The sequence below is a fragment of the Rosa chinensis genome, chromosome 3 (assembly GCF_002994745.2).
Source record: "Rosa chinensis cultivar Old Blush chromosome 3, RchiOBHm-V2, whole genome shotgun sequence".
NCBI lineage: Eukaryota > Viridiplantae > Streptophyta > Magnoliopsida > Rosales > Rosaceae > Rosa > Rosa chinensis.
The window spans coordinates 3,952,031-3,963,609 of NC_037090.1; the positions used below are offsets into that span (position 1 = coordinate 3,952,031).

Here is an 11,579-nt window from a genome sequence, read left to right on the forward strand (position 1 = left end):
TAGACCACAGTTTTGACGTCGTCCGAGACCTGCAAGCGAAGCCCAGACTCGATTCCTGCTTGGAGGTTCGGAGCTTCCAGGACATCTGACAAATAAAACCGGTGAAGCCCAGACCCGATTCAGGCGTGGATCTTCGGAGCTTCCCGGACATCTAACGAACAAAACCGGCGAAGCCCATACCCGGTTCCTGCGTGGAGAGTTTCCCAGACATCTGACGAACAAAACCGGCGAAGCCCAGAGGGGTTGGGATCGTGGAGTTGGATGGCGTCATCCTCTGGTGGTTCGACGGTGGGACAGAGTGGAGGAGGTGGAGGCTGACATCGATGGTGGAGTGGTGGGCGTGGTGGCTTAGAGGGAGAGAGAGAGAGAGAGATGAGGGGGGAGGAGAGAGAGATATGAGTGTAATTTGTTAATTAAAATGAGAGCAATACTGTCAAACACTGTTAGATTGGGTAAATGGGGTTAAAAAACTCTTAGTGGAGTAAGTGGACAATTTTTGGGCTAAAATTGCGTAAGTGGTCACGACCCCTTAATTTTAATTATGAAGGATATTTTGGGCAAATCAAAAATTGGTGAAACCTTTGACACCAAACTTCAGAAAATTACCATATCGGATCAAGGTACTTGTGGTGGTTCGAGCTGATATTATTGGTCCATATGAGATATTCACCCCTTACATGGTCCCCACCAAATTCGAATGATATTATTGGCTCTGACCGGCAATGCCATGTGATAGTCCAATACCATAAAATGATTACTCACAAACTTCATTTTTATAGTATAGATAGATCGATAAGAAAATTTGTGCTCATATTTAGTCTCTGATGTACATTTTTTTTCTGTTATAATTGAGACTGGAAAGAGAACAACTCTCCAATCCCAATTTATTGAGAAAATGAAAAAAATGAAATAGCCATAGAGGAGGAATTGGACTCCACTCAAGAACAATCATAAAGATTTATGCCAATACAATAGAAACAACACAAACTGCTTAACAATCATGGACAATCCAATACTGACAAGATCATTAGCTACTTAATTACCCTGTCTAAATATATGAGAAGACCAAAAATACATCCGTGAAATAAGGTGCAAGCACTTACGTACTCTATGCAACATGTAATTGATTACATGCACTTTTAGGAGTCTAGTTAATTAACTTACTAATGTGCATTTGAGCATGACTAGGATGAATTTGAGAGCTTACTCAATCTTTAATTCATGAATAAAACACCACCGTAACTAGCTCTACATGAAACATGCATGTTGCCACACACCATCAATATTAATTTTCATCCAAGAATTGGTGGGTGCCAGTTAAATTATGGAGGAACTCAAGGTGGCATTAAACCCCATAATTCTAGATAGCTCCTCCAAATAATTAAACATTGCACAGGAATACTTCATTTACGTCGAAAAAGACATAGCATTGTAGAAGACGATATATAGTTGGTAAAATGTCGTTTTAGGATGAGTACATCAGTTAACGATATTTTTGTTAGAGTTAGGTTGATGAACACATAGCCATAAAACTTCCTTGTTCTTCTTATGGTTATAGGACATTTCTTTTCGCCATGAGAAAATCTCAAATTGACAAGAAGAAGAGGGAAGGGCATGGTCCAATCTCGTAAAAATAATCGACGTCTGCCGATAACGTACGTATTGCATATAAAATTCAGGTTCTCGATCCGTTGCTGACGGATCATCCAACCCAAAAAGACCACCTCACTGCCACTTGTAGTCAAGACCAAGGTTTTAAATATCGGTATCGTTGTATATATCGGTACTTTGAAAAAGAGAGATGTCGGAAATATCGGGGATATATCGGGGATACAGGGTAAGAAAATGTCGTTTTTGAAAAAAGTAAATTTATTAGAAATTTAGAACTACATATAAATACATATGAATGTCAACTTCATCTACATCCAAAAAGAGACTCTAGGCGGTTGAAAAGCCGCTCGCTGGTCTACGAAAATGCAATAATCAGACCAAGACATATGACCCATATAGTGCGAATTGTAGTGATGAACATGATAGTTATAGATCTCTTTAGAGTTGCCGACTGTTTCTCCTATAAGGGGATAATAAGGATGAACCCAATTAGATGACTGATCATATACTTCTCCATATTGATTATATCCATAAGCATCATAACCAAATTGATTGTTGCCTTCATGAGATTCATTTGAGATCCCACTGCGCTCTGTGCTTAAACTGATTGAGTCAAAACTTAAGGCAATTGAAGAAACATCAGATGGGGTACTTTGATCATCAGTTGCACCTCTTGTCCTCCTCCCATATCGGGTCTTCTCTTGAGCACCATGGCCAGCTGTTCTCACTCCGTGGTCTTCATCTTGGGTGGTATGATCAAAATTACCTTCACATGTAAATTGGAATCCTCCATCCACAGAAGATTCTCCATAGTCATGTCTTTCACCTCCACCACCTGTTCCGCTTCCACCCTCTCCACCATCATCAGAACTATCTGTATTATCACCATAGCCTAGGACCAGACAACAAGAGTAGGGAACTAGGGATTGGGGAATTAGGTCACCATCCATTACTACTTTTAAATAATTGGAGCTTTTTTATCATCAGTATTATCACCAATAGAGATTGTCTAGGCAATTAGGCATGAACCAGCTTTCTAGGGCTTCACCATAATTTAAAATCAATAAAAAGAGACAAACATAAGCATCTATCTGCCCCTCTTGTCCGAATGAGTGTAAATAACAATAGTCACTGCTCACTAGTCAGCAATCAAAGACTATAAGCCCCAAAGGGAAAAAAAAAAAAAAAACAGCCATATTTTTACCTCAAATTTTACAGATATTTCTTCACTTTATCGGGGATATATCGTAAATATCTAATATATCGGGGATATTTGACGATGTCGGAGAAATTTCGCAGAAACGGTGAAAGATAAGATATTTACCCCCCTAAATATATCGGTCCGTCGAAAAAAGGAGACATCGGGGGAGATATCGGATATATCGCAGATATTTAAAACCTTGGTCAAGACAGCGGCAAATCACACTTTGGCCTACCACACTACCATTATTGCATAAAAGTGATAGAATTTGTTTGCTATTTGTTTGTTATAGAAACCTTTTTTTGTTATTTTTTTATGAAAACTTGACCGACCAAATGAGTGAAATTTATTAAAGAAAAGAATGTTGCAGAGAGGAAAGAGGTACGACAGGTATAAGAAACGCCGCTAACCTCCTATCAAAAGAATATAAATTAACGAAATCAAAAATTATGAAGACCATCATAAAATCTGGAGTTGAATCCCACCAAGTAAAGCCATCTGATGAAGCACTATGGTTGGCAAGGCATCAACAACTTAATTGCCAATTTGCTAGATCAATTTGAAATGCATTTGAGAGATACGATGCAAGCAATTGCTCCACTGCACAAGAAACCTCCAAGGCACCAGATGAGGAAAACGGAGAAAAATAAGTAAAAGGGAAGAATCCACCTCTAACCATACATACTTCTAATCTCTAATCCGAAAGTTTTATGCATTTTCGAACCCTTTGTTATAGAAACTTAATGTACCATAAATTCTCCAATGATATATGATCGGTGGTAATAAGAGAGATAATTAAGTGAAATTTACACTCCTCATTTTATAATCCATACTCAATGTTTTTTTTCTTCTTTTAGTAACATATATTTTGGGAGGGGTTCTAGTTAGACCTCCAAATTTGCTATTTGGACCTCTTCTACTTATTGAACCTCTAATTCACTTTTTTAAATACTTAAATAGCTAAGTGCACCTCTTTAATTTTACCAAAATATCATTGAACAATTAAATTTATTCTTCAACAATCTTTTGTTCTATTTTTTATATATATTATTATCTCTATTAATTCAACTAAGAGAAGAAGAAGCAGAATGAATTGACCAAATTGCAGATTTGGACTAGTCAAATAAGTCAAGTTTCAGGTATTAACGCTGCTCGTGAGTCTTCCGGATATTAAAGCTCGAACTCAAAGAAGAGCATTTCCTAAAAGCGAGATTCTTTGACGTTGATTCCCTCGGTTCTATGAATCAATCCAACATTTTGGAGTGTCGTAAGCCATGGAGAATTGAAGATATAAACTTTGAAGAAAAAGTTAACGGAAGTAGCAGAACAAATTGAGAAATTACAAGTATTTTATGTTACTATTGCATTCATCTATCTCTTCCTAAAGTTGAAACGAATAAGGAGCAGTTTTGCTTACACTTAAAGGCCAAACTTATCTAATTCCATCTTCAAAATATGGGACTTTAATAGAAAACAATAACAATTTAAAAATTTCTACAAATGTATCATCTCGCATATATCAAGCATGGGAGATTGAAGGGAGAACATATTTTGAAAGTAAAAAGAAAAACGTCATTAGTTTGTTGTGGGAGGTAAGAAGAGTTTTTTTTTTCTTTTCTCTTTCTCTCTGTATCCTTATATGTCTTTTTATATGAGTTGACAAAGTTCAATAACTATTGAAAAATGATGGAGGTCCATAATTCCATATAGCAAATTTGGAGGTCCAACTAGAACCACCCTATATTTTTTTCTTTAGTAACTTAAGTTTTGTATGTCTATATGAATTTCAACTAAAAATAGAAAGGAGTTTTGTTATCATACACTCATTTTACATCTATTTGAACAAATATTACAAGTTATATGAATCAAAATTACAATATTGAGAATAAAATTATCATATTCATTTACACTATTTACCTATAATTAAATTAAAATTACAACATTGACAACAAATTTGTCCAAAAACTTGTAATAAGGTCGTAGGTGGTGTGATTATCATTAATGGAACTAAGATTACACAAAATAGGACTTACGTTCATTACTATAATAACAACAAATTTATTGTCACATTTGTAAATATATGTATGAGATACGAATATATATTATAAAATTTTTCAACTTAATTATAATCAATGAAAAGTTCGTAACAACAAATAACAACATTTTCATTCATGAGGAATGAAGATTACCAAAACCAACTATAATATACGAGTATACTAATTGCATCGATACATTTTCAATAAAGCATGAAGCCATGAACCGAACTTACTTGGAATGGAATGAAATGTAATGGAATGATTACAGAGTAAAAACACTCCTGTGTTTACTAACACATAAAGGAATCGGAATGATTCCAAGTAAAAGAATTCCTGTGTTTACTAACACATAAAGGAATCAGAATTGGTGTAGTTCCCACCTATTTATCAGGAATCGATTCCTGAATACTCAGGAATTCGATTACGAATGGGGGAGATGGGTTTAGGAATCATTCCTCCGGAATCAATACCGATTCATTTCTTCTCTCATTCCACTTGTCTCTTATTCATGATTATTTTCCATTTCAAGTAAGTAAACGTGACATTAAAACGAGGAGGAGGTTGTTAATTGTGGAAAGAGAATCAATAGTGGGACACGTGTGTCACATGGACCCAACTCTTTTGACATTTTTGGATCGTAACTTTTTGATTGACATGAACTGCTTGATACAGATGGTACACGACATGATAGTAACAGTTTGATTGAAATGAATTGCTTGATACAGATGGTATATGACATGATAGTATCTCTCTGCTATTCATTGTTTTGTAATAATCAAACAAGGCATGGCAACAGAAACCATGGAGGAAGGACTACTAAGTATTTCCAAAGCCGATGGGGAATCCTCCTCCTCCTCCTCCGCAGTCACTAGTGTTATTGTTATGAGCACTTTAGTGGCCCTTTGTGGTTCACTCTCCACCGGCTGTGCTGTAAGTCCGCCACCCATTCCGATATTTTTTGTTAAAGAATCTATCCGATTCGTAGAAACCAGGGTCTTGGTGACTCTGGAAGTTGAGCAAGATTTGCTTAATTAATTTACTTGCCCTTTATCCTGCTCTTTTTCTACGAACTTTGCTGAATCAAACACTGTTACTTTGTAGAAGACTATGAGATAAATCAGTGTTATATATCTTTGCTGAAGCACTATTAGAGTTATAAATAGAATCAGCTGTTGTGTCTGAAGTCTGAACAAGGTAAGATACCGTTTAATTGCTTTACAGACAGGGTATTCATCAGCTGCTGAATCTGGAATTGTGGAAGACTTGGACCTTACTCTTGTAGCAGTAAGTACCATAGTAATAATTTACTGATCTTTAACATATTTTTATGCATTTGATACAATTTACTGGACTTCAAGACAGTTGAATGTAATCTTTTCATATAAAGTAGATTTTAGTATCTGAAGTCTACAGTATGCATTTGATAAAACGTCATCTCATCATACAGTACTCAGTTTTTGGTTCAATAATGACAATTGGAGGTGTCATTGGTTCATTGATGAATGGCAGAGTAACTGATCTCATCGGTCGTAGAGCTGTAAGTTCTTGCTGATGGAACCTTAATTTCTAAACCCACTGCAGTATTATCTAAACCTTACGTCCCTTTCCTGTCAATATTGTCAAACAGACAATGTGGTTGTCTGCAATATTCAGTACTGCAGGGTGGCTCACTATAGCATTTGCACAGGTTCCTTCTCTTTGTTTCCATCTATATATACATTTAATGAATGTTAAATGTTCATATATATGGGGTTCATCAAAACAATGTAAGCTCATTTAAGCCCTGAACTTCAGTCGTTGTTGTTGAGGAAGCAATTTCGACTAGATTTTTTGACAAATTACTCATAGCCATTTAGTCGTTAATTAGTTCAATGCTTGATGTAGAATGCTTTGTGGCTGGATATTGGAAGACTCTCAATCGGATTTAGCGTCGGGATAATTTACTACGTGGTAATTGTGAATTATTGTGATCAAGTCTTTAAAACTTGTCCTTGTAACACGTAATGAACAACTTCTGATCATAAGCAGGTACCAGTGTACATAGCAGAAATAACGCCCAAGGACCACAGAGGAAGATTCACTTCAGCTAATCAGGTGTTGTGAGATAAAGTTCCAACTCATTATATATTCTCTGTTGCTGAGAATATACACATCCCACATGAGAAAAATGAGATCTTGCCTATGAGTTTATAAGGGTTTGGGCCACTCTATTAATTGCCAATTGATTTTGGATGTGAACCCCAAATTACTTTATCATGGTATCAGACCCCAGATTACTTTTATCACTTACTAACGTAAATTTCAATTTCATGACTGCACAGTTGATGATTAGCTGTGGCTTTTCCTTATTCTATTTCATTGGAAATAACATAACCTGGCGCACCATGGCGGCAATCGGTACATAATCTGATTCTTTTGCACAACAAATTTCAGTCAAACTCTTAATACTAATAGATTATATATATATGCAGGTGCTATTCCAGGTCTACTACAAATTCTAGGCATATTTTTCATTCCAGAGTCTCCAAGATGGCTGGTGAGTCCAATTTGATCAATATCTTACGAGGAATGCTAGTCCTAGAAAGGACGACTCTTCATATTGCTCATCAATCTTAAGGATCAGCATATATAAAAGTCCTTTCACTTGAAAAACGGCATGAAATTCCTTTGAATTACAATGCTCAAAAGATTGATCGATACACTTGTTGTCTCTGTAGGCTAAAATTGGTAGACAAAAGGACCTTGAAGCTGTTCTGGAACGCCTTAGAGGAAAGAACGCTGACATATTTCAAGAAGCAGATGACATCATGGTAACTTGCTAGCTCAAACTTGATGTTATTTTGTAAATTTCTCTGTTTACATATTAGCAGCAGCCACAAGTCCAGAACTAGGGGAATCAATTTTTCAATCACTTATTAACAAAACATTTCTTCTGAAACAAGAAATAACACGTGCTATGCGGCAGGAGTGTACAAAAATCTTTCAGCAGAAATCAGAGACATTGCTTGACTTGTTCCAGAAGATATATGCTCACTCACTCATTGTAAGCTGCCTAACTCAAAAGTAAATATAATTGAAACTAACATCTTGTATTGTTTTTCAGACCAAAAAAAAATCTTGTATTGTTTCACCTTCCATCATCTGTCTGACCTTTCCATACATATTTGAATTGATTTAGGTTGGAGTTGGGCTACTGTCACTGCAGCAATTTGGGGGTGCAAATGCCGTAGCTTATTACGGAAGCTCTATATTTGAAGATGCCGGTAAATCAAAAGCTTTCCAAAATTGCTTCATATATATAAAGTCATTAATATAACAGAGGATATGATATCATTTTCATTTTCTGGCAGGTTTTTCAAGTGGCATTGGGACTATTTCACTGGCTATTATCGGGGTAAGTAAATAGTTTCAAAAATGCAAGTGAATAGAGAACTTTGTTCGGTCCATATCTCAAATGGGTAGATCTTTGTAATTTAATTTCACAGATACCTGTTATTGCATTGAGTGTGCTCTTAACGGACAAATTGGGAAGACGACCACTTCTACTGGTGAGAACCACAAAGAATAAAAGTTTCTGATGTTGAATATTAATAAGTTAAAAAGTGAAATGGATTATCATATGTTTCCAGGTTTCTGCTGCTGGAATGTGCTTGAGTTTGTTTCTTGTGGGCTTGGCTTTCTGCTTTCAGGTTTCTCCCCAAACTAAATTTGATACCAATTGTCTGTCTATGTTGATATTCTTCATATACAAATGGCAATCCTAATTTTGAATTAGTACTTTTCTCTCTTCTGTTCTTTTTTTGATATTGCAGGACCTACACCAGTGGGAAGCGCTCACTCCCATTCTTGTGTTTATCGGCATGTTGGTAATAAAATATATGGGGTCCGTTTTGGTGCATTAATGTAGACCAACTCCATGAAATGGAAGATTCCATGTAGTGGTAGCGCTACACTGAGTAGAGCTATCATTACATGAAACTATTCCGCCACTGCATCGAGTAGAGCTACATTTATTTACCGAAGCAAGCTAGCGATAATGCAAATTAAGTAGAATTTCTTATACAATATGAACAAAATTCCTTCTCATTTTTTCTCCTTAGACAAATGTGTCAGCATCTTTGTCTACTGTTCAGGGTTATGGTGCATCATACTTGATTGGCATGGCAGGTTTACCCTGGGTTATTATGTCAGAGGTAGCTAGTTCTTAAGCTTCATGTGTGCTTTCAGAACTAATTTATTTTCTGGAATTTGACAGAACAATAAACTATTGTAACAATGACGATGATCGATTTGCATTTCAGATATTCCCAGTAAACATTAAAGGTTCGGCTGGAAGCCTGTTAAGTTTGGTTTATTGGTCTTGTTCCTGGATAATAACATACACCTTCAATTTTATTATGGAATGGAGCTCAGAAGGTCTGTCATTAATCTTTTTTTAAATTTTTTTTAATTTTTTTCCTCCTCTGTTTCTTGCAACTTGAGTTATTTATATCAACTTATTGGTGTCACACTACTCTACTTCAGGAACATTTTTCTTCTTCTCAGTGATTAACGGTTTAGCAGTTCTGTTCGTAGCAAAGCTTGTGCCAGAAACCAAGGGGCGAACTCTAGAAGAAATACAAGCATCAATCTCCCATCAAAGATGATGACCTCTGTATATATAGCATTCCCTTAAGTCAGAATAAAATGGTTTTGTAATTAAAGATACAGATTTGCTCAACTAAGATACAGTTTTAAGGGACTGTGAGAGACAAATGCATCTTAACCACATTTTTTTTTTGAGAATAAGTATCCTTTATTGAAAATAACCAAGATTACATAATTTTTTTTTGAGAATAAGTATCCTTTATTGAAAATAACCAAGATTACATAATATGGGAATGACCGGTGGTGGACAAGAACTCCCCACTCTCCTCCCTAAAAACCGAACTAGTTACGGGTCCGTCATCAAGAATGACATCCATGAGCCAAAAGAGCCCAACCCCTAACCATCTATTTCGCCCAACCTCACAGGCTATAGATAACCCCGAGAAACTCGATAACACCCCATAGACAACCGCCAAAGAAACCAGCGCCCTCTTCCACACCGCGTCCCAATGAAACCAGACCACGTGCAAGGATCGCTTGTTAGCACATTGACGATAAGATAAAACCGAAATTAAACCAACTCGTCCCTAGGAAAGACACCACATCCATGGCACATCAATTTGACCCAACCCTAGCTCAAACGAGTAGGGACCAACTATTGACCAAAGTAACCTAACCAACAACCTAACTAAAAACAAGACTCTAACCAAAAGAAAATAGTTGCCGCCACAGTACTCCTCACCCTTGTGGTTAGGTGACCCACCGGCAGACCACCATTGCAGCCCCATGTCTTCAAGCTCCCCAAGTCGAAGGTGCCTGAACCATACAGCAAACCACAACAAATCTATCACCAAGAAATCGATGAAAGACTCACCGTGCCTTGCCTTTGCCATGCTCACCATCTTGAAAACTCAGATCCACCACATCTGCCATCTCCGTCTAGCGACCCACCATAGATTAGAAGTCAGCGCCATACGATCCATGGTATACTGCCGCCATGATCTGGCCTCTGACCACTTTCTCCACGCCGACCGCCACCCATCCATCCTCCACACTGACGACGCCACCTAAGAGAAGAGAAGAAAAGTACCTCACCTTGACCAGCAAAAAGAAGAGCAAAGTAGGACCCCTGAGATCCCAAGACCCCGTCCGGTAACACCCGCCACTCTTCGATGAAGCAAGGAGCCACGACCGACGCGGGGGCACCCCTGGACAGGCTGACAACTTTCGTTAACTATCTCCAACCCTAGTTCTGTCATATAGAAATTAAGGACAACTAAGCACCAGAATTTATAAAAACAGTGAAAGAGCTTGGCTTTCGGACTATCATCTTAACCACATGTATTAAATATAAAAACAGAAATTTTAATAACTTAAAACTGTGCATTTATTTTCAGCTGTCAGATTCACTTGTCCCTCACAGTACCTTAAAAACTGTCCCTTAGGTGAGCATACCTTATTAAAGATATTTGTTGAACTTGGACAAATTTGAAGACTTTCTTAGTAAGAGGCTAGGACAGATATAACATAGAAGGATTAGAATCACAAGAAAAAAAATGATCCCTCGATGTTCATCACTGGCCACCAATCCCACCATGCATGTATGATCATTTATGAAAAAAGTAGCAAATTAGAGGAATAAACGTACCCCTCTATTACAGCCAACATGCATTTATACAAAGAAACGGCTTTTCGTTGCCTAAGAATGACCGAAAATATGACATTGTTAATCACTATTAATGTACCTGCCTCCATGATAGAGAATGCGACCGAGGAATATATGAGATCAGAAGATCGAAGAGGCAGAGGGAGAGAGAAGTGAGAGCAGGATTAGGGTTAATGGCTTTTGTGATCAGAGTGAGTGATTTTATACTTGGCTAACTTCTACTGGGGTTAGGCTACTAGCAGTAGCAATTTTTTGATTTGGTTCCGCTCTTTGGATTGACTTTGATCATTTCATGCAATATGAATACATTCATATTCAACACCGATATTATTCAACATGGGAAGAAAAACTCGCATTAGTGCTTTAATCTATGATTTAAGTCCCAAAAAAGGACCGGGGGCCGGACCTGGAGTGAGGTCTAATTAAGTGACCGTCACCCTAATGGCCACCCATTTCTTCGCCTCATATAATTTAAACT

General features: G+C 37.2%; 1 protein-coding gene across 6 annotated transcripts; it reads left to right on the forward strand.

Moving 5' to 3' along the window:
- Window positions 1–5,537: 5,537 nt before the first annotated feature.
- Window positions 5,538–9,661, forward strand: LOC112191847 (sugar transporter ERD6-like 5). Of its 6 annotated transcripts, none has more exons than XM_040516124.1 (18): window positions 5,538–5,778; window positions 6,070–6,132; window positions 6,296–6,385; window positions 6,476–6,535; window positions 6,733–6,798; window positions 6,877–6,942; window positions 7,170–7,245; window positions 7,320–7,384; window positions 7,566–7,658; window positions 7,814–7,891; window positions 8,027–8,111; window positions 8,199–8,242; window positions 8,334–8,396; window positions 8,478–8,537; window positions 8,624–8,731; window positions 8,982–9,041; window positions 9,150–9,264; window positions 9,373–9,659. In XM_040516124.1, exons 1-18 carry the CDS (start codon window positions 5,635–5,637, stop codon window positions 9,492–9,494), a joined length of 1,458 nt encoding a protein of 485 aa, XP_040372058.1. In that variant the 5' UTR covers window positions 5,538–5,634; the 3' UTR covers window positions 9,495–9,659. The 6 variants fall into 6 exon arrangements, 4 of the variants coding, with proteins under 4 accessions (XP_040372058.1, XP_040372059.1, XP_024187053.1 ...); XR_005808013.1 differs by having other exon boundaries at window positions 5,539–5,778; window positions 8,624–8,714; window positions 9,373–9,660; XM_024331285.2 differs by having other exon boundaries at window positions 5,540–5,778; window positions 8,661–8,714; window positions 9,373–9,657.
- Window positions 9,662–11,579: the final 1,918 nt, after the last annotated feature.